Source organism: Aotus nancymaae, unplaced genomic scaffold (genome assembly GCF_030222135.1).
Source record: "Aotus nancymaae isolate 86718 unplaced genomic scaffold, 86718_ANA_hifiasm-v0.15.2.pri h1tg000011l, whole genome shotgun sequence".
Classification (NCBI taxonomy): domain Eukaryota; kingdom Metazoa; phylum Chordata; class Mammalia; order Primates; family Aotidae; genus Aotus; species Aotus nancymaae.
Genome location: NW_026988422.1, coordinates 42,945,178 through 42,971,615, shown reverse-complemented (window position 1 = coordinate 42,971,615; position 26,438 = coordinate 42,945,178). Strand labels below are relative to the sequence as shown.

At 52.2% G+C, this 26,438-nt stretch overlaps 1 protein-coding gene across 1 annotated transcript; it reads left to right on the top strand.

Annotated features, from left to right (window-relative positions):
• The first annotated feature begins 1,049 nt into the window (after positions 1-1,049).
• Positions 1,050-26,438, top strand: PLA2G4D (phospholipase A2 group IVD). The gene is made up of 20 exons (XM_021668794.2): positions 1,050-1,197; positions 6,449-6,521; positions 6,721-6,857; positions 7,466-7,597; positions 8,293-8,333; positions 8,873-8,915; positions 10,242-10,305; positions 10,688-10,824; positions 12,422-12,532; positions 12,978-13,015; positions 13,198-13,333; positions 13,675-13,811; positions 14,491-14,713; positions 21,060-21,177; positions 21,516-21,653; positions 21,876-21,983; positions 22,095-22,289; positions 22,531-22,697; positions 23,332-23,518; positions 24,470-26,438. The coding sequence occupies exons 1-20, from the start codon at positions 1,153-1,155 to the stop codon at positions 24,694-24,696; spliced, it is 2,457 nt and encodes an 818-aa protein (XP_021524469.2). The 5' UTR covers positions 1,050-1,152; the 3' UTR covers positions 24,697-26,438.

The window sequence follows — 26,438 nt, the reverse complement described above, 5'->3', positions numbered from 1 at the left end:
CACCGTGTTGCCCAGGCTGGTCTCCATTTCCTGGCCTCAAGTAATTCTCCCTCCTCAGCCTTCGAAAGTGCTGGAATTACAGGCAAGAACCACCACACTCAACCACTACGTTCACTTTTTTATTAGATTTCATATCTGATTCATGCAAATGACAGATATTTCCATCCAAATAACGTTTGCTTGTTCATAGGCCATTAGATTTCTATTTTGGCCAATTCTAAAATAATACATTTTAGATCCATTTGTAGTAATTTAACATCAACTCAGTTTCATTTGCTTTCAGAAACAAATCATCACTGTTCAACTGTATACGGAACTGATGGTAAAATGACTGAATTCATGTCATGTTAGGAGAGTGTTCAGTGCTGACGTGCACACTGAATGCTTTAAACAGTGAGGTGGCTTCAGAAAGTTTTCTTCTACAACTTGCATAACCCAAGAGTCTCCTGATTGGTCTCTTTTACCTTTATTACGAAGTCTAACTGAAATCCCCTAAATTCTTAGGGGCAGCCACATGGAGGTGAGGGACCTGTGATGGGGGGTGTCCGGACCCCTCTGCAGCTCCCTGGAGTCTGCTCAGGTCAGATGAGGAAGATGCACTAGCCCGGGGCCTGCCACCACGACTGCTCTTGTTTCTTCATCCCCTGGACTCTCAGCTGCACAGAGCTGCCCAGGAAGGCTGGCCCCTTGCCTAAGTCTCAGGTGCTCAGCCCTCCTCCCATAGAAGCTGGCCTGGCTCCAGTAGGACTGGGGGTTCCCTCAGCTCTACCTCCACCCCATCCCCCATCCTCTGCCCTCAGCCTCAGGGCAACCAGCTTCCTGCTGCCACTCCTGGGACTCATCTAGCCTCCCTCTGACTGCATCTTCTGTCCTGAAGCTCCAGGTCTGGAAGAGGTGCTCCACCGGCAGGTCCTGGAGCCCTGCCAGAGGTTTCTGGAGATGCTGGTTGACCCAGTCTCTTGGGGAAGAGGACAGGTGCAGGGCTGAAGGAGGGACCTAGGGGTGGAGCCCCAACCTGTTTATAGGATCATGGCTCCTCGGAGGCTGGCAGATTCACGCTGGTCCCATCCCACTGGGACGGTTGCTGCCACCCAGCCGGAGAGTCAGCATCTTGGCAAGGGCTGGGCCTGGAGTGGAGCTGGAAGGGCTGGCATGGAGAACCTGTCACCTGGGGGACTACCTGGCCACCCTCACGAGGTAACAGTGTCTGCAGAGCATGTGGGCACCAGTCAGGGTGGGCCTGGGGCCAGGGTGCACTCTGGCAAGTGTAACAGCTGGAATCAGGGTGATTTCAGTCTCTGCCCAGACTGGGCCAGAGGGCGAGGGAGTCTGAGATTTGGGATGCAGAGCAGGTGGGGTGGGTGAGCAGCATCTATAGATGCGGGGGCCGGGAAACATGAGTCTAGTCAGGAGAGCTTCCTCTCCCCACACCCACTGACTGCAGCAGTGCCCTTAGGGACCTCCCCTGCCCCCAACATTGAAGAACATAGTGGCTGCATGTGTCACAAAAGGAAACCCACCAGGCCCACAGCCCCACCCCCACAGGCCAGCAACTTCCCAGAACTGGCTGAAGCCCTGGGATCAGCCTGTCTGTCTCCAGAGCTCTGGGGCGCCAAATCCCCATCCACTCCAAACTATTTACTAAGCCCAAGAGCTGTGGGGCTGCACCCAGGCCAAAGAGGCCTGCAAGCTGCTCACCCCACCTCTGGCATGAGTTTCCCAAAGCCCAGAATTTTCATCCTCTGCCAGGGACCAAGGCCAGCAGGGCTGGCTCCTGAGGTCTCCCTGGTGCCCCAGGCAGTGGCCAGGAACGAGGCTGTGTGCCAAAGTCACTGTCCTGAGGTCCTTTGCCTCATGTGCAGACCCCGCTGGGCTTCTAGAGCTGTGTCTCTGAGACCCAGGCCTGAGCTGGATCCGGGCAGGCAGCTCAGTCTGGTGCTCCTGGAAGAGGCTCGGCCTGAGGCATGGCAGACACCGCGGAGCCCTGGCAGAAGGTGAGAGGGACCCCTTGGTGAAGGACCACCGTGCTGCCCCAGCCTGAGGTCAGGAGGAGCCACCCACAAATCAGACATCAGTGGACATTTGGATGTTGGGGAGTCCATGGCTGCATGACAGGGGAGGGGCTGTCAATCCGGGGTCCCCCACCCATCCCATCAGGAGCCCTGAGCCCAGAATGGCCCGCTGTGGAGGTTTCTGAAACATACCAGCTTTAGGCTCATCTCCCTGGCAAAGGCTGAGGCCCTTCCCCCTTTCCCCTAAGCCTGCTCCAGGTCTGGCTCCTGGGTAAAACAAAAGCCTAAGTGACAGCGATTTGGGAGCCTGAGTCTGCCCCACACTTGGGAAGCACCTGGTCCCCAGCCAGCATTCACAGGACTGAGTCCCCAGGACCAGGTCCTCAAGCTCCAGCCTTCAAGTCAGCTCCTGTGGTGGCGAGCATCAGCAGCGGCTTCTCCTACCCACGTTCCTGCTGGAACAGGGGCTTGGAACCTGCCCCAGAGTTGCAGCTGGGCTGGCAGGGAGGGCTGGCTGTCCGGGACCTGTTCTGAAACGTGACTGCTGTGTGGTCCAGTCCAGGAGCCTCTGCCCAGCCTGAATGAGGAAGGTGCAGGGCCCGGAGCTGTGCCCAGGGGTTCCACTCCTCTCTCTGACATCCTGCACTGTCCCACCACAGGCACCAGTGCCAGCGGGGGACAGGGTCTGCTCATTCCCCTCTTCCTGCCGAATACCCAGGATCATGGGCAACTGGACCCCAGTTGGGGAGACCCAGCCCCCTTAAGCTCCCTTGGGCCACATCTCCCAAGATGGGTGGGGGGCAGCACTGAGGCTCTCAAAAAACTTCCTGACAAACATGTGCCCTGCGCCTCTCCACCCAGAGCAGAACGGCAGAGACTCTTGGGTCCCTGCACAAGGCTCAGAGAAAGGCTGAGATCCTCAACAGGGAGCCACTCCAGGGATCCTACAGGTGACTGGGCTGCCGAATGCCCTCTGGAAACCTCCGGGTTAGTCATCAGTTAAGGTGGTATTTCAGGTGGGAGGATCATTCAGAAGGGAAGGTGAAGCCCCTATGCCCTCAGGAGAAAAGATTCATATCAGTTAATATGTCAGTTAGCTCAGTAATCATATTAGTCAAATCTATGACAAATCTATGAGTATCTATTAGTCAAATTAGACAAATCTATGAAAATCTAGTGTCTAGCTACCCGTGGGGCAATGAGGGGAGAGTTGCATGCTTTTCCAAAGAAGCAAAGTCCTAGGAAGGTAGAATAGAGAGGGGTTGTGAGCTCTGGCCTTGAAGTTTGAATTCCAACTCTGTCACTTCTAACTCTGTGACCTTGCACATGTTAGCCTCTCTGAGCCTCAATTTCCTCATCTATAAAATGGGAGGAAATGGAAGTACTGTCTTTTGAAGTGGTGGAAGGATAAATCAAGTGACAATAGGTAATATGCTTAGTACAGTATTGTCACCCTACAGAAAGACACTAGAGAAAATTATCTCTATGTTGTATTTCCTCTGGAATAAGAAATGACTGTAGCCTGGAATGCGTGGAATGACAGGCCGCCAGTGCCACAGTGAGGGAAGGGGAAAGGGAAGCTTTTACTGGAAAAAAGGGGAGAGGCTCACAGAAACTGCTTGGAAACAGAGTTCCTTGGTTCCAGAGGCTCAGAGCCAGAGCTGTCAGTTCATTGGTGGCGATACTATTACTGGGCACGTGTGTTCTTTAGAGTATCTTATCTGGGTTACTGCCATCCTGAAGGATGTCTAGTGATAAACCTTCTCCAAGTAGCAGATACATGAAGTAAGTGAAGGCATTTTCTGTGGGGTTTGTAGGAAGTCCTTGGAAACAGCCCTTATCTCAGGTGTGTAAACATGAGCTCTACTCTTTCATGTGTTCCCAGCCCTAATTTTTTGGGGTCTGACAAAAGTGATTTCATCTTGGTGCCTGCAGCATTCACAGTGCCTGGAACCATGGCAAATAATAAATAGTGCTAGTCATAGCAGTTACCTAGAAACTGCTTACTTTATTCCTAAGCAGTGTGCAAGTGTTAATATTTTAAGCCTTAGAGTACCATGTGAGGTCAAAACTATTATTATTTCCACTACGCATGAGGAAACAAACAGAGGCACAGAGAAGTTTAGTGACTTGTCCAGGGTCACACAGCAAGTAAGTGGCAGAGCCAGGGTTTAAATCCAGACAATCTGGCTCCAGAATCTGCCTTTAAGCCCCAGTAAAGACCAGTCATAATAATCATTGTCACAATAATACCATGTTTTGGGCACTCCATGTTAGCGCTGATCTTAGAGGTGAAGAGAAATGGGATTTCACTCTAGGAAAAAAAATCTGCCAGGGAAGCGGCCCACACGCTTGGGACCTATGGAGTGTCGGCCTGGCCCGGGGAGCAGGGGAGTGAGGCCAGGCTGCCTCTGCCCTTCCCCTATCTTATCTTGGAGTGGGACATTGAAACTCAACACCCCACAGGGCCCCAGCATCCCAGCCGTCACCTCCCTGTGGCCAGCAGTGGTGGATTCAGAGCAAGGGGAGGAAATGGAGCCAGATGTCTCAAAGTTCATGAAATCTGTGCTGCTGACGACCCTATAAGGCTTAAGGTTTATAGAGTTGACATATTGCTGGTGCAGCTGGAGCTAATCCCCAAGAAGAGACAAACAAGTCTGCCTTGCTTGGGGAGGTCACGTGTGCTCTGCTTGGAAGTGGCCTGGAATGACAGGGATGCTGGCATGGAACCACAGAGAGGAAAGATGCAGGGGCAGGGCCACCAGGCATGTGGCTTTGCTGTGGCCCATGGTCCTTCACAGTTTTTGGTGGGGAGTGGAGAGTCAGGTGTGTGATGAGCCAGCCCCTAGCAAGCAGCATCTGTGCAGAGCAGAGATCAGTCCTCATGGGCACCAAGAACTTCCAGCCACATGCATGGGTGTCGATCTGCTCATGGGATGGTGCAAAGCAGGAAGCAGCTCTGGTTTCGCCACAATCATCTCCCAGCTGTGTGATGCTGAATGTTCCCTGTACAAACACTGCACTGCCTCCTGGCTCCCTCAGGGGATGGGTGGTGAAGGAGACATACGAGTCTGAGAAGATCGTACTTAGTTGGGAGTCTAACCTGGTGGCAGAGCCGCTGAATGGCAGAAGCCCCAGCATGGGTTTTTTTCTGGAATTGAGATGGTCTGTGGGTTCTTCACCAGGGCTGCCACACTGTGTGCTCCCGGGGTTAGCATTTCATAGGCCTTCATGTGCCTGATGCCCCCTGGGGGTCCTGCCACCCTGAGGCCCTGCTGGGTCCCCTCCTGGCTGGGGGCTTCCACTGTCCCACTCCCCGGCACAGGCAGTGCTCCTTCTTGATAGCCCCGTTCTAACGGCCCTTTGGACACGGGCTCTTTCTGCTGGGTCCACGCGTCCCATAGCTGGTCCTCCTGGGCAGGCTCCCTTCCAAGAGGATGCAAGGCCAACAACCTTCCTTGGGGTCACCCCACAGGAAAAAATGCTATTTGCCCTGCCAGACCCATTTGAGTAACCTCACTTCAAAGAGGCATTAAGAAACTACTGCCAGGTGCCCAAAAAAAGCCAAGCAGCAGGACCCAGGAAGAATAGAAACCCCAGGGCCCTCCTGATCCTGGCAGTGCCAGGGACCTCAGCAGTGGGGCGTGGGGACACCTCCAGTGCCCTTTCCCAGCAGGACTCAGCCACGCCTCACCAACCGCCGGCTTTCCCTCCTGCCACCTACTCTCTGCTCATCTCCTCTAGCTTCTGCCCACTGAGCAGCTTCTCCCTCTCACCTGGGCTGTCTGTGGCTGACGTGGCCTCATCAGCATCTTAATACTCTGGCCTTTCACCCACAGCACCCACTGCCCCCGGTGATGGCCCGATGCTCTCGGAGTTTCCTCATTCATACCCCATACAGTACAGATGGCTGAGATCCAGGGTTGCGCCTGTGGACTGGGCTGCCGAGGCTCAGCCTCCCTTAAGTCATGCACCTGCTTTCTGTCCGGAAGGGCTGGGGTGGGGTGCTGGCAGCAGGGTTACCAAAGGTAGCCCTTGCTTTGCCAAGAGGCTGCGGGCTGCCCTCCCTGGGAGCTCTGGGAATGGCTGACATCTAACTGACCCATGTGGCGGCCACTCCTTGGCCCTCAGTTCCTTGCTGTGTCCACTACCACGTGTTAGCCTGTTCCTGAAGGGGAAGGGGTCCCACAAATTCCACCCCTGGGTGGCCTACTATTCCCTGACTGCTACAGCCCAGAACCGTGACCCCAAAGACAGAGGTGAACAAAGGCTGATTGGTCCCCAGAGGGTGTCCCCAGAATGCCTGGCAGCAGCGTCAGCACCACCAAGTACCAGGAGGGTGGTGAGGGGTGTGGGCAGCCCGGGCTGCAGCACAACGACTCCAGGCTCAGTGGGGGGAATGTGGGAGGGACTCTGGAGTTTGATTTTCTCCCCAGGGGGAGGCCTCTGCCTGCTGGCAGCTCACCGTGAGGGTCCTGGAGGCGCGGAACCTGCGCCGGGCCGACCTGCGTGAGTAACCGCCCTGTGCATTCTGGTGGGAGCAGGGAGGACCAGATCCCCTGGGAAGGGCCCAGATGAGCACCCTGGGGTGGGGCTGGGCTGGGCTTGGCTGCCCGTGGTGACACCAGGGTCTTGGTAGGAAACTGTCATGGCCTGTGGAGAGGTTATGAGGACTGCCCCCTCACAAAGTCTTCCCTAACCTTGGCAGTGAGTGAGGCTGACCCTTACGTGACCCTACAGCTGTCCACTGCGCCTGGAATGCAGTTTAAGACCAAGACTCTCACAGACTGCAGTCATCCTGTGTGGAATGAGGCCTTCAGCTTCCTTATCCAAAGTCAGGTCAAGGTGAAGGCCGGGGGACTCCTGGCCACTCCCCTGTGAACAGGCCAGACCCCCATTCGAGGGTTCCTGGGGTGGAGAAGCTCTCAGGGGGAAGGGATCTCTGTGCCCAGCCTGTCTGTGCTGTGTGCAAGGGAATGCATGAAAGAATGAACATGGTCCTTCCACCAGCGGGCTGTGGGACTGACCCATTCATACCCACAGCTGGTTCCTCTCTAAGCCCAGCTATGAAACAGAGACAGTAAGAGCCCCTCCTGAGTAGGTCGCTGCGGTGGGGAGATGACACCATGTGTGGGAGACTGTGGAAAATCACCAGCACATACCTTGGGGCGCAGCTTAGGGAGCCAGAAAAGCCATGGACAGAGACAGAGATGCAGACAGAGACAGAGAGGAAGAGAGAATTCTTTGACAGAAATTTATGTTTGATAAAAAACATTAGAAAGGGGAAATTAGGAATTTTAGAAGATTTCCTTCTATTTAAGTTTTACAGTTCTTTTTATTTTGAAACACAAAAGTGTGCGGCATAATGACCAGCTGTGACTCTAGACATCAAGTAGGGGCTCAAGCCCTTACTTGAGCAGGTAAAAGGCTAAGTCGCTGTTCCTGGTTTCTAGAATGTTCTGGAGCTTATCATCTATGATGAAGACTCAGTCACGGAGGATGACATCTGCTTCAAGGTTCTCTACGACATCTCAGAAGTCCTCCCTGGCAAGCTGCTCCGGAAAACCTTCTCCCAGAGTCCCCAGGTGGGTGGGGAAGTCCCTGGGGGCCCCACCTCTTCCGGCTCCAGGCTGAGGAAGTTGCTGTTTCTCCCACCTGTAGGGAGGCTCCTGGGGTGAACTCATTCACAGAAAACTCTAAACCCCTTCCAGAGATATTTACATTTTAATAAGCAAGGAAAAGGCTTAACTTGACAGTTATAGACTGAATCACCCAATGGAGGGATTTGAGCCACCTGTGGCAGGAAGGATTTGGGAGGTGGAGAACTTCCTGACATCCATCAAAACAGCTCAGCCTCCATCACTCCTGCGGGGGGCACCAAGGCCTGCTTTGTGAAGGCCTCAACTCCCTTCCTGCTGCAGCCTGGAGGTGGGGACGGCAGTTCTGGGGTCTGGGCCCTTCTCAAGAAGAGCAAATGGGTCCTGCAGGCCCTGCCTCCTTTGGCTGTGCCCTTTGTCTTCCCCTCAGTCTTGCCCAGAGTTCTGGAACCTCCAAGGGAGGGAGACCCATTCTCTGCAGACATACTAGCCATGGGTAATGTGGGTAGGTAGCCCATCTGGCCCCATACCTCAGCTTCCTCATCCGTAAATTGGAAATAATTGTACTAACGTGCCTACTTCAGAGACTGCTTGAGAGGATGAGATGATGCCTGTAAAAGAACTGTGTCAACTCCGAAGACATAGGTAAGTGCTTGTGACTGGCTCATCCTCTCTGATTGCAGGGAGAGGAGGAGCTGGACGTGGAGTTCCTAATGGAAGAAACGTGAGTAACGTCTCACAGCCCAGGGAGTGTCTCAGGACTGAGGCTCTGTCTGAGGAAATGGCCCTGACCTAGATCTCCCTGTGGTCAGTCCAGCCTGACTGTTCCTCATCTCCTAACCCTGCCAGCGAGGTCCAGTCTTGGGCGGGGCTTCTCATATCACACCACTTCCTTCATGACACTTACTAATATCAGTTCATTACCCATGTCTTTATAAATTTATACATGCTTTCAGAGAACAGTCTTTTCATACCACATAAGTATTAGCTCTTATAATTTATAGGTATTATAATTATGATACCTATCAATATTATAATGAAAAATTTATCAGTGGTATAAATGAAAAATGCGTAGAGGAAAGCCGATGTTTTCCCTCCCTGCTCTCTCCCCTCCCCTCTCCCCCTGCAGAAGCATCTCCCTTTCCCCCTGAACCTTATCCGGAACTTATAGCGCCCTCTGCATCAACCAAGGAAGCCCCACACGGGCGGGAGGGGGAGGTCAATACAAGAAGCGTTTGCCTTTGCAAGGTTTGATTTTTCTAGGTCGAATCGCCCAGAAAACCTCATCACCAACAAAGTCCTTGTGGTAAGTGCCTTCCCAGGCTGAGGGAAGGGGCCCCAGAGCAGACGCGTGGCGGGGAGGACAGCTGCCTGGGGTATGGACCAGCAGGGACAAGGCAGGGGCAGGGCTTCGTGGTGAAACCACCCCTGGCCTCCTAGCCAGGTGGTCACCTGGGGCTGTGGGTCTTGGAGGGGCCTGGAGCTAAGGATGCCTGGAGAGAGGGGAGGCAGGGCTCTGCGGAGAGGAGGTTCCAGCCCGCTGCTGTTTGGGGTGCTTCCCCAAGATGTTCAGTCACCTGCGGTGAACTCATAGCTCTAGGGACTGAGTGCTTCCCTGGGAAGCGGTGAAAAAATCAGGCAGGCCAGGCCCACCTTCCGGTTGTTAATGTTGAGGTCACTGAGGCTCAGAGGGCGCTCCCAGCGCGGTTACTTCCAACCTAGGAGACCATAGGTTCAGCGGCTCAGTCAGCTCTTCCTCGGGACGGGGGAGAGTCCCCATCAGTGCTCGTGACCATGGGCTCACGAAGCTGCAGTGGGCAGAGATGGCCACAAGGTGGCGAGCAGGCGATGCGCTAGATACATGCTTTTATCACAGTGTGACACCCCATCAGCAGCACAGACCTGGGAGCAGGTGGGCCCAGGGTCACGTGCGAATGCACCTAGAGCCAGCAGTTAAGGAGGCGCTCACTCCCAGGGCTGTCTGATGGGCTAGTATTACTTTTTAAAATACGCATGAAAATATAATATCACATGACACTGGTTAAAAAATAAAATAAAGTCACGTCAGTGGCACTGCCTCTTAGGAGGTGATGGAGACCTGCAGGAGGTGGGCATATTTAGTGTTGTGTGGCGCGTGGGTGGCGGGCATCTTGGCAAGGCCACGCGGGCCTGGCCTTGACAGTATCCCTCAGTTAGGCCACAGAGGACAGCCAGGATATGCTCTGAGTGTTTCTGTGACACGCAGTCCAGCCTCCTGTGGATGGGCGGCTCGCTTAGATTATTTGGAGTTGTGGTAGAATACCTCTCCCAACTCCAGCCACAGAGAAACAGGAGAAGAAGGAGCTGTGTCTGAGGGCTGGGCGCTCTGGGAGGTTTCAGAAGTTTGGCAAAGCCAGGAGAGCTTACAGGGAGGTGTGAAGCCCCAGCCCTCCTGGCTCAAGAACTTGAGGCTCAGCAGCGGCAGAGGATCGGTGATGGGGTGAAGGGCCCCAGCAGCCAGTCCCATCCTGAGCCCACACCACTCCTTGTTGTGTGTGTGGTGCATTTGGGACACTGGGGCTCAGAGGGTTAAGGATGAGGCGACCTCAGCTTACCCTGCAGAGGCCCCTGCCCATGACGTGGTCTCCCCTAGGCCCGAGAGCTGTGCTGCCTGGATGTGCACCTGGACAGCGCAGGGAGCACCGCTGTGGTTGCAGGTGAGACCGGCTTGGAAACAGGCCTGAACTCTGTCTGGACGTGGGGGTGAGGAGGATTGCTGGGAAGCCTGCACAGGGCGGAGGGAACCGCAGCAGGATAGAGCTTGCCTCTCCCTTCCCACCCACAAGGCACAGAAGGCCATGTGTCTCCTCTAGGCAGGAGAGTCCCCTGACCTGGGGGAGAGCACGTTGCACAAGGCAGAAGTCTGGGGTGGGAGGTTGTGGGGCCCCATGGGCTGGGAAAGGCCCTTTTCAGAATGCCACTGACGATGGCCCAACCTCCTGGGCATGCTCTGAGATCCAGTGGTGGTATCACTTTCCCAAGTCCGAGCTGGGGGTCCGGGCTCTTGTTGTCATGCTAACCCGCCCTCTCTCTCCCTAGATCAGGACAAACTGGAGCTGGAGCTGGTGCTGAAGGGGTCCTATGAGGACACCCAGACATCCTCCCCGGGCACAGCCTCTGCCTTCCACTTCCACTACATGGCAGCCCTAGAGACAGAGCTGAGCGGGTGCCTGAGGGTGGGTCTTGGCTCAAGACCTCTCCCAAAACCCCAGGCTGGGCAGCTGCAGCTGCAGTGGGCCCCTCCCTGCCTTCCCTGCCCGCCAGAGCCAAGGCCCCTGTGGCCTTGTCAGCCTCTCCTAGTTGGAGCACCTCACTGTTGGCAGACATGGAAGACCACCAGGTGTTAGATAGGCATGGGACTGCTGCACCATGTCAGTCTTTGACTCCTCCAGCGGCCCCTCCAGTGATACCCTTAGAATAAGACATGATGTCTGTGCCCACAAGGCCCTGCACAGCCTGGCACCCACCCACCTCTGCCACCTCATTTTGTTCCACACCCCCCCATGCACAATGTGCCAACCATCCTTGTCTCCTCTCTCACTTCCAACATGCCAAATGCTCTCCTGTCCCCCACTGGCTCCTTCCAAGGCTGCCTTTTCGTCCTCCTCCTCCTCCTCCCCTCCTCCTCCCCTCCTCCTTCCCTCCCCCTCCTCTTCCCCTGCTCCCCCTCCCCTCTTCCTCTTCCCTTTCTCCCCTCTTCCCCCTCTCCTCTCTTCCTCCCATCCTCCTCTTCATCACCTCCCCCTCCTCTCCTCCTCCTCATCTCCTCCTCCCCCTCTCCTCCTCCCCCTCACCTCCTCCTCCTCTCCTCCTCCTCTTCCTCTCCTCCTCCCCTCTCCTCCTACCCCTCTCCTCCTCTTCCTCTCTTCCTCCTCCCCTCCTCCTCCCCCCTCCTCTCCTCTTCTCCTCCTCCCCCCTCCTCCTCTCCTCCTCCCCTCCTCCTCCCCTCCTCCTCTTCCTCTCCTCCTCCTCTCCTCCTCCTCCCCTCGTCCTCCTCCTTGCCTCCTTCTTTTCCCCTCCTCCTCCCCCCCTCCTCTCCTCCTCCCCCTCTCCTCCTCTCCCTCTCCTCCTTCCCCTCCCCTCCTCCTCCTCTCCTCCTCTTCCTTTCCTCCTCCTCTTCCTCTCCTCCTCCTCCCCTCCTCCTCCCCTCCTCCTCTCCTCCTCCCCTCCTCCTCCTGTCCTCCTCCTCCTGTCCTCCTCCTCCTCTCCTCCTCCTCCCCTCCTCCTCTTCCTCACCTCCTCCTCCCCTCCTCCTTCTCCCCTCTCCTCCTCCTCCTCCCCTTCTTCTCCTCCTCCCCTGCTCCTCCTCCTCCTTCTCCTCCTCCTCTCCCCTCCTCCTCCCCTTCTCCTCCTCCTCCTCTTCCTTCTATTCCTCTATCTCAGTATCCCAGCTCAAATGAGGGCCCTCCTTGATCCCAACCTCAAATAAACCCCGTGCACTCCACCTTTGGTTGCATTAGAAACTGTCATATCACACCACTTATTTCCTTCATGACACTAACATCAGTTCATTACCCATGTCTTTCTGAATTTGTACATGCTATTTGGTGAGAACAATGCCTTCATACTAGATAAATATTAGCTCTTATAATTTTATACTTATTATAATTATGATACTTATTGATACTTATCAATGTAATTACAATACTTATCAATATTATAATCTGTATTATCAGAGAGAGACATGTCTGTCTGGATTACAGTCTAGATACTCAGTAAGGATTTGTTGAATGAATGAATGAATGAGTGAATGAATGAATATTTTCCTTCCAGAGCTCCACAAGCAATGGCTGGAATGGAGACAACTCAACTGAACACCTCACTGTGCCCCTGAGGCCCTTGACCATCGGGAAGGAGGTGACCATGGATGTTCCTGCTCCACATGTAAGTGGCTTCAACTGGATGGGAAATCCCCATCCAGTAAGAATGAAGATGAGGCCGGGCATGGTAGCTCAAGCCTATAATCCCAGCACTTTGGGAGGCCAAGGCAGGCAGATCACCTGAAGTCAGGAGTTTGAGAACGGCTGGCCAACATGACGAAGCCTGTCTGTACTAAAAATGCAAAAATTAGCCAGGCATGGTGCTAGGCACCTGTAATCCCAGTTACTTGGGAGACTGAGGCAGGAGAAACGCTTGAACCTGGGAGGCGGAGGTTGCAGCAAGCTGAGATTGTGCCATTGTACTCCAGCCTGGGTGACAGAGTGAGACTCCATCTCAAAAGAAAAAAAAAACAATGAATGAAGATGAAGGGGACCAAGGCCTCTGGGGATTCCCATGTGGCGCTTAGGGTAGAAGAGGATCTGAGCAGAGTCTCTGGCTTTGATTTCAGGCCCCAGGAGTGAGGCTGCAACTCAAGGCAGAGAGCTGGTAAGGGACATTCACTTCTGTGGGGACAGTGAGAGGCAGGCATGCCGGAGGGGAGGGCTGTGGACAAGGGTGGTCCTTGAGACTGGAGGAGGGCGCTTCTTTGGCAGCTCACTTTGGGCTTGGCCAGCCAGTGGCTGAGCTGTGCAGGTGTCCTCTGACCCCTGGATCCTCCATTGCTGCAGCCCCAAGGAGCTGGCCATGCACCTGAGCTTCAATCTGTGTGCAGAGGAGCAGGCCTTCCTGAGCAGGAGGAAGCAGGTGGTGGCCAAGGCCCTGAAGCAGGCCCTGCAGCTGGATGGAGACCTGCAGGAGGATGAGGTCTGGGGCGCAGGGGATGTGGGTACAGATATCCTGGACTGGCCATAAGGGAGTACCTGATTCCTATGCCTTTCCAGAAACTCCAGTCAGTGGAGACTGGGCATGTGTCAGGAGACATGGGAGTGTGGCTAGGCTTTGGGGTTCTAACTCTCGGGAGTTCCATCCTGGGCTGAGAGCCATTGCTTCCAGAGGAGGGCTGGACCCGGCCTTAACCCTGACTGTCAGGCCCCGATCCTGCAGTCCCTTCCCTGGAGACAGGTAGCAGGATGGGGCCCTGTGTGAGACAGGAGGCAGCCAGTTCCTTTCCTTGTTAATCCAACCTGTGTCCGTGTGTGGTCCAGGTACCCGTTGTGGGCATCATGGCCACAGGAGGAGGTGCCCGGGCCATGACCTCTCTCTATGGCCACCTGTTGGCCCTGCAGAAGCTGGGCCTCCTGGACTGTGTGACCTACTTCAGTGGCGTCTCCGGCTCTACGTGGTGAGGATCCTGGGGGACTGGACGGCTGGACAGCAGAGACAATCAGGGGCCCTAGCGGGACAGAGTAGACACCAGAGGGACCCTCTGTGTGGGGAGGCCAAGTAGATGTGAGCAGTGTGATCTGATAGGAGCCAAGCAGCTTTCCCACAAGGGAGGAAACAGGCATTTACAGAAGCCCTGCCATGAGCAAGGCAGCAGAGGAGGTGCGTTCTGGAGGTTACTGAAGGGCTGTGAGGTCGCCGACTCAGACGGAGCTGGGTTTGAGTCCCGGCAGCACCACTTACTGGCTGGCTGACCCTGAGCAGCTTATCTCCTCTGATTCTCAGTTGACACAGCTCCAGATGGGGGCAATCATAGGGCACACCACATGGGACTGGGGTCCCACATGTTGAAATAAAAATTTTTGAATATAGTATATTAAATAAAATATTAAAATTAATTTTTACAGGCTTTTATATCTTTTTAATGTGGTTACTAGGAAATTTAAAATTCTGTATGTGGCTCACATTGGACAGTGCTGATTTGGAAGGAGAGAAAGCCCTGAGACCCATTTCCCAGATGGGCAGAGCCTTGGTAGCAGGAGCCACATGTTAGGAGAAGCTGCAGGGTGGGAAGGAGGAGTTGCAGCTCCCCATGCCCAACCTTGGTCTCCTACTGCTCTGTCTCCTCATTCTCCCAGGACAATGGCCCACCTGTATGGGGACCCTGAGTGGTCACAGAGGGACCTGGAGGGACCTATCAGACACGCCCAGGAGCACCTGACCAAGAGCAAGCTGGAGGTCTTTTCCCCAGAGCGCCTGGTGAGCTACCGCAGGGAGCTGGAGTTGCGGGCTGAGCAGGGCCACCCCACCACCTTTGTGGACCTGTGGGCGCTGGTGCTGGAGTCCATGCTACATGGCCAGGTAGGGCGCCTGTGCATGTGGGGAGGAGCGTATGTGCACCCTGGGGGCCAAAGTAGGACTCCCTAGCAGCTGACGTGTGCATGTGCATTTCCTGCAGCGTGGAAGAGCCCCTGTTTTCAATGTCATCCTGACTTTGGAATTTAGGTTTATCATCATGTTGCAGGGCAGGGGAGCCTCGAAACTAGGGTTCTGCCCATGGAGGTTCCTGGCTTCCCCCAGGAAGAAATTCAAAGGCTGGCTTGAAAAAACAGCTTTATTGAAGGCACAGTGTTACAGCTCTGTGACGGCTCCTGCAGAGCAGGGCCACCCATCAGCAGTGCGTCCAGAGCAGCAGCTCAGGGTCGGTTCCATAGTCACATTTATACCCACTTTTAATTATATGCAAATTAAGGAATAGGTTATTCAGAAATTTCTAGAAAAAGGGCAGTAGCTTCCAGGTTGTTGCCAGTGAAGGAGTAAACTGTCATGATACTGGTGAGCATGTCTTATGGAGAGGTGCTTTCAGCCTTTACCTGTTTCAGCCAGTCTCCAATCTGGTTCCAGAGTTGAGCCCCACCTCCTATCTCATTCCTGTCTCAGAGATTAGACACTCTTCCTTAATCTTAACAGGCTGCGGAAGGGTGGAAATCTGTTTTTTGTAACTGCTTCCTGCTTATTTTATGGGGGTAGGCCCTGGTCAAGCAACAGAGGAGTAAAAAAATCTCTGTACACCTGATCTAAGGAGCCCAGAGGCAGAATACTTAAATTCTCCTGGTCAGTAGGCTGGATAGATTGGAAGCCTTGTGCCAGCATTGCCTTTACCCAGAACTGTTGTAATCTAAAAGACACAGCTTTACTAAGAGGTTAATCAATCAAGGCCAAAGATAGCAATAACAAGATAGCTTTCAATGGTCATAGGAGAGGTAAGAACAAGGTGAGACTTAGGAAGGCATTTTTGATTATGTAACCAGGGCACTGATCCCAAATGTATCTGTTGATGTGATGTATCACATTTATTGATTTGTCTGTGTCGAACCATCCTTGCATTCCTGGGATGAATTCCACATGCTCAATGGTGAATAATCTTTTTGATGTGTTGCTGAAGTTAGTATGATAGTATTTTGTTGAGAACTTTTGTATCTGTGTTCATCAAGGATCTTGGCCTGTAGCTTTCTTTTTTGTTTGTGTCCTTATCTGGCTTTGGTATCAATGTAGTTCTGACCTTGGATAATGACTTTGGAAGTATTCCCTCCTCTTCAATTCTTTGGAATAGTTTGAGTAGAATTGGTATTAGTTCTTCAAATGTTTGGTGGAATTCAGCAGTGAAGCCATCAGGTCTTTGACTTTTCTTTGATGGGCAACATTTTATTACTGCTCCAATCTTATTGCTTGTTATTGGTCTGTTCAGCTTTTCTGTTTCTTCATAGTTCAATCTTGGTAGGTTGAATGTGTCCAGGAATTTATCTATTTCCTCTACGTTTTCCAGTTCACAATGTTGTAATATATATATCCTTAAGAAAAATGTGATATTATTTGCGAACGATTTTGTACAAGTCTCCTTGTACACCTGCATTAGCGATTCTCTAAGTCTTCAAGATACATACCCAGTAGTTGAATTGTTGGGCCACTGGATTTGTACACCTTCAACTTTCCTAGCTATTGGCAAACCATTCTCCAAAGGAGTTGTATTAATTCACACTCCCACTACTAGTGTGTAATAGTTGCTTTTTCTCTATATCCTGCACAGACTTTTAATTTTTTGTTTAACATGGGGTATGAAAGGAACATTTATCATAGTTTTTCACCTCTTTGATTTTTAGTTAAACAGCTCATGTTTTCAAGTATATTTATCATTTAGGCTTCCTCTTCCATTAATTACCTATTCAAATCCCTTTCCATGTTCCTGTTTAATTTATCTTTTTCATATTGTTTTATAGGAATTCTTTATATATTCTTGATGTGAATCCTCATTAGTTCTAATGGTTTTAATCCATAATTTCAACATAATCTAATTTATCATTCTTCTTTATGGCGTTTTGGGGGGGGCCTTCCTTTTCTCTCCTCCAAAGTTATAAAATCTTTCTATACATTCTTATAAAATTTTAAAAAGATTTATTTATTACTAATAAGACTTCAAGCCACTAAGAATTTATCTCCAGGTATCATGTGGATAGGGATACAGTTCTTTTTTTCTCACATTAATAACAAATTTTCCCAGTCTCATCTATTGAATTTTTTCCCCACTGACCTGTATTGCTAATTCTGTCATGTATCAGGTTTCATATATTTTTCATATATTCCTGGGACTCTTTCTGAGTGCCCTCTTCTGTTCCAACAGGACAGATTATCTTTCCCTATGCCAACAGCACACGGACTAAAGTTTTGTGATAAATCTTGGTATCTGGTAGGGTAAGTTACCACTCCACTTGAATTCTTCAGAATTCTCTTGGCGGTACCTGCCACTTTGCTGTTTCTTTCTCTCTTCCCTTCCCCTTCCCATTCCCCTCTTCTCCTCTTCCTCCTCCTCCTTCTCCTTCTTCTTCTTCTCTCTCTCTCTCTCTGTCACCCAGGCTGGAGTGCAGTGGCACAATCTCGGCTCACTGCAACCTCTGCCTGGGGTTCAAGCCATTCTTGTGCCTCAGCCTTCCGTGTAGCTGGGACTCCAGGTGTGAACCACCACACCCAGCTAATTTTTGTATTTTTAGTAGAGACTGTTTCACCATGTTGGCCAGGCTGGCCTTGAACTCTTGGCCTTGAGTGATCTGTCTGCCTCAGCCTCCCAAAGTGCTGGGATTACATGTGTGAGCCACTATGCCCAGCCTGCTGTTCTAATTATATGATAAAATCACCTAGTCATGCTTTCTGATAAATGTTGTAGGGATTTTTATTGAAATGGCATTGAATTTACAAAGCCAACATAATTACTGGAAATATTTTCATTTTATTACCATGTCCTGTGTATTCTTTGGATCTACTGTTTAAGTTCATATTTAACTTTGAAGGTGTTGTGTTTTAATAACTGGCTTTCCTGCCTGGTGGCAGCGATTAGTTATTACCATAGAATGGGAGAAGCTTGTTTTAACAGTTCACTTTACAAGGTGATAGAAAATGCAGTTTGATCCTAGGCTATAAAGTAGACTTTTATTTAATTACCATTGGATCCTCCAGTAATGACTTAATGCATGGTTTTATGTGTAAGCTTTATAGGCATTTTTTTAGTAGACAGTTTTTTAATTGTTCACAAAAATAGCAATGCTTGTGATATTATGGGACATCTATATATTCTTAAAAATGAATCTGGACAACATAAGGAGACCCCCATCTCTACAAAAATAGCTGGGTGTGGTGGTGCACGCCTGTAGTCCCAGCTACTCAGGAGGCTAAGGTGGGAGGATCGCTTGAACATGGGAGGTTGAGGCTTCAGTGAGCTGTAATCACGCCACTGCATTCCAGCCTGGGCGTTAGCGTGAGACTTTATAAAAAAAAATAACTATGCTATTTAAAATTTTTTTTCCCAATATGAAAGGTTTTCAATTTATAATTTCTTTTCTTCTTGGTTATCAAACCTTACCTCTTAAAGCTAACATTCATTGTAGACTTTACAAAATAATATTTTATTCAGGCAATTTTAATGTTGATTTCTAATTTTTTTAAGCCTTAGATAAAAACAGGTATTTATTACTTCTATTATATAATAATCTAAACTACCAAAGGTCACTTTACAATATCAGAAAAATAACTCCGTTTATGACAAATCACAATTTCATTAATATTAAGAATTATCATACCCTGAAACTTTGCTCAGAATGAGTGTGTTAGTCTACATACATCTCTAATATTGATTAGGTTTTTATAAAAACCCACTCATCAAATACACTAGCTGTAATGAGTGCTTCTCAAATTCTCATCTCTTTGAAACTTTTTTCATCAGTCTTTTGCTGGAAAGTACCAAACTGCTTAAAAGCTGCTTATCATTCCTCAAAGAGAAACTCAGAGTGTTTCTCTTATGCTTTCCTGAGTTAAGAGCTGGCACGCTTTCCTTCAACTCTGAAGAAAAGGTTTTGCACACCCTTTAGTCTGCATGACCAGTACTGCACCAAGCTCCAGTGCTTCCCGTGGGACCCTCAAATCATCAGAATGGTGTTTTGCAGGGTTGAGGTTACTCACTTGGAAGCTGAGAGTTTAGAGACTGAGAGTCCTGCCGCAGCTTACTGATGAGCCATGAGACACACTGGGTGCTGTTTCAGCAGATGGAAGGGTGTGCTGACCTTTTTCCAGAGCTTTCCCTTACTGATGAGCCATGAGACACACTGGGTGCTGTTTCAGCAGATGGAAGGGTGTGCTGACCTTTTTCCAGAGCTTTCCATAGGGCATAAATTGTGCAACTGCAGTAAAAGGACACATTTTCCCTCGTCATATGCATCAAAAGAGCAACAAACAGGGTTTCTAAATAAAAAGACTTTGAGAAGGGATCATGTATACACATTTGTACCTAAGGACTGACTTGTACATACACCACCACCATCAGTGGCGGGGGATCGGGCCCTATTTAGAGATTTCCTGTGAATTCTCTATAACTTGTACTGGGGACCATTGAAGAACAGAGTGGAAAGATAACTGTGGTGGACACAGCAGTGTTCTCATCCAGGACAGAAGGGCTGCCAGTGAGGAGGACATACACACTGGGTGTGTTGGGTTTTTGCCATGGATGTAGGAGAAGGATCCTCCTTGGATAGACTGAGCAGGAATCCTCACACCTGGCTGGGCATCAGGATCATCTGAGGGTTTTTAAAAGGCAAATTCCAAAGTGACTTCCAACAGGCTGATCCTCAGTGGAGACCCAGACGCCCACATGCTTTACATGCTCTCACATACACACATTCCCCGAGTCAATCTGATGATAAGGGCTGCTGTGGCAGGTTGGAAGCCTCTAGGACTAGACCCCCCTTCTAGCTTGGAGAGCCCAAAGGTGGGATAACGTATTCATGGTACATGCACTGCCCAGTAGGAACAGCCTAGGTCTGACGGCATCAGCCCCAGCTATGGCGGCAGAATCCTTCCCAAGGTGGCGCTGCAGGCAGGCACCATTAGCCTTGCTGGTGCTTGGGAAGAGCTCTATTTGCAATTCTTTTTTTTGAGACGGAGTTTCGCTCTTGTTACCCAGGCTGGAGTGCAACGGCACAATCTCGGCTCACTGCAACCTCCGCCTCCTGGGTTCAGGCAATTCTCCTGCCTCAGCCTCCTGAGTTGCTGGGATTACAGGCATGTGCCACCATGCCCAGCTAATTTTTTGTATTTTTCGTAGAGACGGGGTTTCACCATGTTGACCAGGATGGTCTTGATCTCTTGACGTCATGATCCACCCACCTCGGCCTCCCAAAGTGCTGGGATCACAGGCGTGAGCCACCGCGCCCGGCTCTATTTGCAATTCTAGTTCAACATAGAATGAGGTCTTTCTGAATTCAGGGACTCTGTGAGGACTCCCCCAAAAGGCAAGCTACAGTCGTTACCATCAAAGACAGAGTTTAGGCCGGGTGCCGTGGCTCATGCCTATAATCCCAGCACTTTGTGAGGCCAAGAAGGGTGGATTGCTTGAGGTCGGGAATTTGAGACCAGCCTGGGCAACATGGCAAAACTCCATCTCTACAAAAATACAAAAATTAGCCGAGCGTAACTTGTAGTCCCAGCTACTCTACTCGGGAGGCTGAGGTAGGAGGATCAGTTGGGCCTGGGAGGTGGAGGTTGCATTGAGCCAAGATCACACCACTGCACTCCAGCCTGGGTGACAGAGTGAGACCCTGCCTCAAAATAAAATAAAATAAAACAAAGACAGAGCTTGGAGGTCTATTGAAGAGGAAATTAAGAACAGAAGGCCAGAATAAACAACGGGGCACAACGTGGGAGACAGGATGTCAGGAAAGCATTCGGAAGGGACTGAAACTTGAAGTGCATTAAGGTGAACCTGGAAGAGGGCAGTCCATCCCCCAGCGTAGCTTATAGTGTCTGCACAAAGGGCACTGCTGGGCCGTTTCTGGAAAGCAGTATGTGTATGTGTGCATGTGCCTTGTGTCTGCATGTCAGTATCCACACCCACCTCACTCTTAAACCCATGAAGATGGGTCTGGAAGCCTGCTGGCATTGTGGTCCCTGTGTATGGCCCTCCCTGGAGAAATGCAGCATGCAGCCTGCACACCCTGTCCAGAGACCCTGTGTCTGGGGCTGGTCAGAACACGGGGGCAGGAGTGGGAACTGACCCGTGCATGGCCCCCAGATCCCACTGGAGTAGCTGCCTCCTCAACCCCAGCCTGGGCTGCTGCCTCCAGGGTGCTCCCAGTCTCACTTAAGCCCTGACACCCTCTGGCCCCAGGTGATGGATCAGAAGCTGTCAGGACAGAGAGCCGCCCTGGAACGGGGTCAGAACCCTCTACCCCTCTACTTGAGCCTCAATGTCAAAGAGAGCAATTTGGAGACACTGGACTTCAAGGGTACAGTTCTTCCCACTCCCCCTCCCGCATGCTCCAACCCCCAAACCCTTTGTACCCCAAGAGTCCCCAGAGAATTCAAGCTGGAAACTCCATGTAGATTGCCCAACCTACAGGAAGGGCAGTGGTGCTGAGGGCTCAGGGGAGCCCTCTGTGCATGGGAGTGGGGAGAGCTTGAGGGTGTGGACCAGGGACTGGGAGGGAGTGCACGCTCCCCACGTCTGCTGCATTGGCGCCAGGCACAGAGTGCTCAGGCCTGCTGGGGCACTACCTTTGGCCAGAGTTGGGGCTCCTGCCATCCGCTCCCCTCACACTCCCGCCTCTCCCTCCCACCCCATTAGAGTGGGTTGAGTTCTCCCCCTATGAGGTCGGGTTCCTGAAGTATGGAGCCTTCGTCCCTCCTGAGCTCTTCGGCTCCGAGTTCTTCATGGGACGGCTGATGAGGAGGACCCCTGAGCCCCGGATCTGCTTTCTGGAAGGTGAGGGTGGTGGCTCTGAAGGCCCTGGGTGGCCTCGGGCCAGGCGTCTGAATGGACATGGGTCCTGTAGCTCAGGTGGGGCAGAATCTCAGGATGAGGGGTATGGGTGGGTGGCCCAGGGGGCATCATAGGGGCAGCCCTCTCCCCACCCCCATTTCCCATCAGCACCCGTGAGAGGGCCGCTGGCTGGGGCCTCAGGCTGACCTCTCGGGGTTCCCTCAGCCATCTGGAGCAACATTTTCTCCCTGAACCTGCTGGATGCCTGGTATGACCTCACCAGCTCTGGGGAGGCCTGGACACGGCACATCAAGGACAAGACGAGGAGCTTAGGTGGGAAGCGGGAGCTGAGGGGCCTGGGGTGAGGCTGCTCCTTCAGACTCTGCTTGCAGTGTGCGGGGTCTGAGGGAAAGAAGGGACCAATGTCTGCTTCTCTGGCTTCAGAGAAGGAGCCCCCCACCTCCTCAGGGACCTCATCGTGGCTGGGGGCCTCGTGGTTGCAGCCAGGAACGGCGCTGGCCCGGGCATTTAAAGGCTTCCTGACTGGCAGGCCCCTCCACCAGCACAGCTCCAACTTCCTCCAGGGCCTCCAGCTGCACCAGAACTACCGCAGCCACAGGGACTTCTCCACCTGGGCAGGTAAGGGCCGTGGTCAGGCGGACGCGAGATTGGGCTCTGGGTGGTGTGGCGGGGACTGGCAGAGAGAGGCCTAGGAGGTCAGCATCCTCTTCTGGGGTGTGGCCTGGAGAAGATCCCTTGGAAGGTCCTGGGGCAGGGCTGGGGTGGCACACACATTCAGGGAGTGACCCAGAGGACAGAAGGGGACCTGAATGGCCTGTGGCATGGTGGCGACCTCTGACCATCTTGCGTTTCCCAACAGACTGCCAGCTTGACTCCACACCCAGCCAGCTGACCCCCCAGGAGCCTCATCTCTGCCTGGTGGATGCTTGCTATTTTATCAACACCAGCTGTCCCTCCATGTTCCGGCCGGGCCGCAGGCTGGACCTCATCCTCTCCTTCGACTACTCCCTATCTGCGCCCTTTGAGGTACCCTGGTCACCCCATGGGAACCCCTCTGCCCAGCCAGGCCAAGCTCCAGAGGCGAGCAGCAGGGCCACTGAGCCACTGCCCTACACCACTCAGGTCCCAAAGGGAAGGAGGGGTGTCAGACCTTGATCTATTGGCTTCTGCCAGGGTCCTCAGTTGGGAAGGACTGTGGTGGTGCAGGGGCCATGGGTCCCAGGACAGCTCAACAGGGAGGGATACCCCCATGCCCACTCCAAAGAACAGCTGGAAAGAGCTGAGAGGAGACCCTAAGCTTCTCCATGTCCGTCCCCTCCGCAACCCAGACTTCTTCCCTTGCAGACTGTGTGCAAATGTGGGTCCCCTCTTGGCTCTGGGATTTGAACAATCCAGCAATAGCAATCCAGAGTTGGAGTTTGTGGGGCTTGGGGTTAGGTTTGGACCCCACCTAAAGATTTTAACCAAACAACATTGCAGACCACCGGGGTCCTTGGACTCACCTGGGTCTCCCTCCGAGTCACTCTGCAGCTTGGCCCGGCCACAGACAGGACAGAGCCAGGCTGTTGTCCCGACACTGAGGCAGCCGGTGTGGGCTGGAACTGTCCCAGCACTGACCTGGACCGGCCTGGCTCTCTCCAAGTCACCTTCTCCCCACCAGGCACTGCAGCAGACGGAGCTGTACTGCCGGGCCCGGGGACTGCCCTTCCCCCGGGTGGAACCCAGCCCTCAGGACCAGCACCAGCCAAGGGAGTGCCACCTGTTCTCAGACCCTGCCTGCCCAGAGGCCCCTATCCTGCTGCACTTCCCACTGGTCAATGCCTCCTTCAAGGACCACTCAGCCCCCGGTGAGGCAGCCCCTCCTGAACAGCCAGGCTGCCTGGCCCCTCAGACGCCTGCCCTGGGCTCCCCGCTGCCCAGCAGAGGGAAGGGAAGCAAGTCTGCCAGGAGAAGGCTTCAGGCTAGACCCACCCAGGCCTTGTAGCCCACCCTGGCCTCCTTGCTGATGCCCACGTCCCTGCAGGCCCTCTGTTTGCAGGGTCGCTGTGCGGGGGTCCCCTCTGTCATGATGCTGGCCTCCTGCGGCCTCCCTCCTGACCTGGTACCCCCTCTGCCCCACCTCCTCTGCTGTTCTGCTCTGTGGGGGACTCAGTTGGCCTCTCCATCATCCTTCTGCAGCCCAGGTTGGGGCCCCTTCTCAGGGAGCTGAGCCTCTCCTCAGGGGCTCCCGAAATTGAAATCCCCATCGCATTCCTTCCTATCCTCTCTTCTCACCAACTGGTCAGAATTTTATTTCCTTTCGATGGGAAAAACTCATTGCTGCCTTCGCGCGATATTCCCAGCTTTCTGCTTCCCACCATAATTCCAGATCTCCCAACTGTCCTCTGAACATGCTCAGCCACATCTGAGAATTCTAAAGAACTTTCATCTCTCAACAAATTCTCGCTGCCCGCTTGCTTCCAGCATGAGTTCTAAGAATCCATTCACAAACCCAGCTGACGTCCCCCTTCTGGCTGTTTCCACCTTACCCCCAAGCAATGTAGAGACGTGGGGCTGCCTGAATAGCATTAGGAGTGTCACGCCGCAAGGAAACCAAGCACGAAATTGTATTTTCTACCACCAAATAGTACCCATCCAAAGAGCACACTGCCCCCACGCTTGTATTCCTGGGGAAAGGATGCAGAGAGCTGGGAGGAAAGCAGGGGCCCCTCCAGTGGGGGCAGCCCTCCCAGTGCGCCGCTGCCGGGCTGTGGAGGCCCTGGTGACCTGTTCCTGATACCCCTCCCACCCTTGGGTAGGTGTCCAGCGCAGCCCCGCCGAGCTCCAGGCTGGCCAAGTAGATCTCACCGGGGTCACCTCCCCCTACGCCCTGTTCAACATGACCTACAAGGAGGAAGACTTCGAGCGCCTCCTGCAGCTCAGCCACTACAACGTGTGGACCAGCCAGGGTGCCATCCTGCAGGCCCTGAGGACTGCGCTGAAGCACCGGGTCCGAGAGGCGAGGCCTTCAGGGGCACAGACCTGAGGCTGCTCAGAGGCCCCAGGACCCTGAGGCCCACACTCTGACCCTTCAGGGCCTGCAGGCATAACTCCAGGGTCTGCAGGCTGAGAACTGCAGCTGGCCTCAGCCACAGCCCTTCCTGGCTGGAGCTGTGGGCTCTCCCAGGCCTGGGTGGCCTTGGCAGCTGGTCTCACTGCCCAAAGAGAACTGCACCCCATGCAGAGTTCTCCCTCACATTCATGGCTGGCTTAGAAGGAGTTGAAAATAACTTCGCCAGGCCAGTGTGTAGAACAGCTGGTACACCCAGACTGACTTTCACACCACGATTACTTCCATGCCTGAGCAGAATAGATTTGAGGTGCAAGCTGGAGGCAGCAGATCAGGAGTAGGGACAGGAAGGACAGGGGATGCCTGACCTGACAGGTGGCTTCAGGCCTCAGGAATCACGGGACATCCTGAACACATTGCCTCCTCGTCCTCCTTCTCCTCCTCCTCCTCTCCTTGTCCTTCTCTTTCTCCTCCTGCTTTCAGTATGCAAGTCTTGTACTTGTTTAAATTTATTCCTAAATATTTTATTCTTTTTGATAAGTGGAGTTATTTTAATTTTATTTTAGATTATGCATTGCTCTTTTATAGAAATACAATAGTTTTTAAATGTTGATCTTGTATTCTGCAATCTCGCTGAAGTTGTTTACTGGCTCTAATACTTTTGTGGATTTTTTAGAATTTTCTACAGACGGATCATGCCATCTCCAAATAGGGATGGTTTTACTTTTTCCTTTCTGATCTGAATACCTTTTATTTATTTTTCTTTCCCAATTGCCCTGACTAGAACCTCCAGTACAATGATGAATACATGTGTCAAGAGCAGACATTTTGCCTTGTTCCTGGCACTGAGAAGAAAGCATACGTCTCTCATCATTTAATGTGATTTTAACTGTGGGTTTTTCTTAGACATCCTTTATCTGGTTGAGAAAGTTCTCTTCTATTTCTAGTTTATTGAGTGTTTTTATGAAAGGGTGTTAGGTTTTGTCAAGTGATTTACATCATCATGTGGTTTTGTCCTCTATTTTATTAACATACTATATTGCATTCATTGGTTTTTGGATATTAAACCAACTTTGCATTCCTGGGGCAGTTTCCATTTCATTATGGTATATAAACCTTTTTGTGTATTGCTGGCACATTTTTTTTTCTTTTCTTTTTTTTTTTTGAGACAGGATCTCATCACACTCTGACACCCGGACTAAGTACAATGGTGCAATCATGGCTCATTGCATCCTCAACTTCCTGGGCTCAAGTGATCCTTTTACTTCAGCCTCCCAAGTAGCTGGGATACAAGGCATGCAACACCATTCTTGGCTAAATTTAAAAAAAAAAATTGTACAGATGAGGTCTCACTATGTTGCCCAGCTAGTCTTGAACTCCTGTACTCAAGCAATCCTCCTGCCTCAGCCTCCCAAAGTGTTGGGATTTCAGGCATGAGCCAGCATGGTCAGCCGCTGGCATATTTCTTACCTCCCTCATGCAAGGGTACACACACAGACACACACATGCACACACACACACACACACACACACACCTGGCCCCAGGTGGAGGTCACAGTGGGAGCTTCGGGACAGACCTTGGCTCAGGGACTGCCCTCATCTGATGTCCTCTCTCAGCTTCTTTCCCTGTGCCTTTTCTGCATTTGGCTTTATTTTAATTCTTCACTTTTTCCATTTTATCACAGACTCATATTTTTTAACATTGGTATGGGAATTGA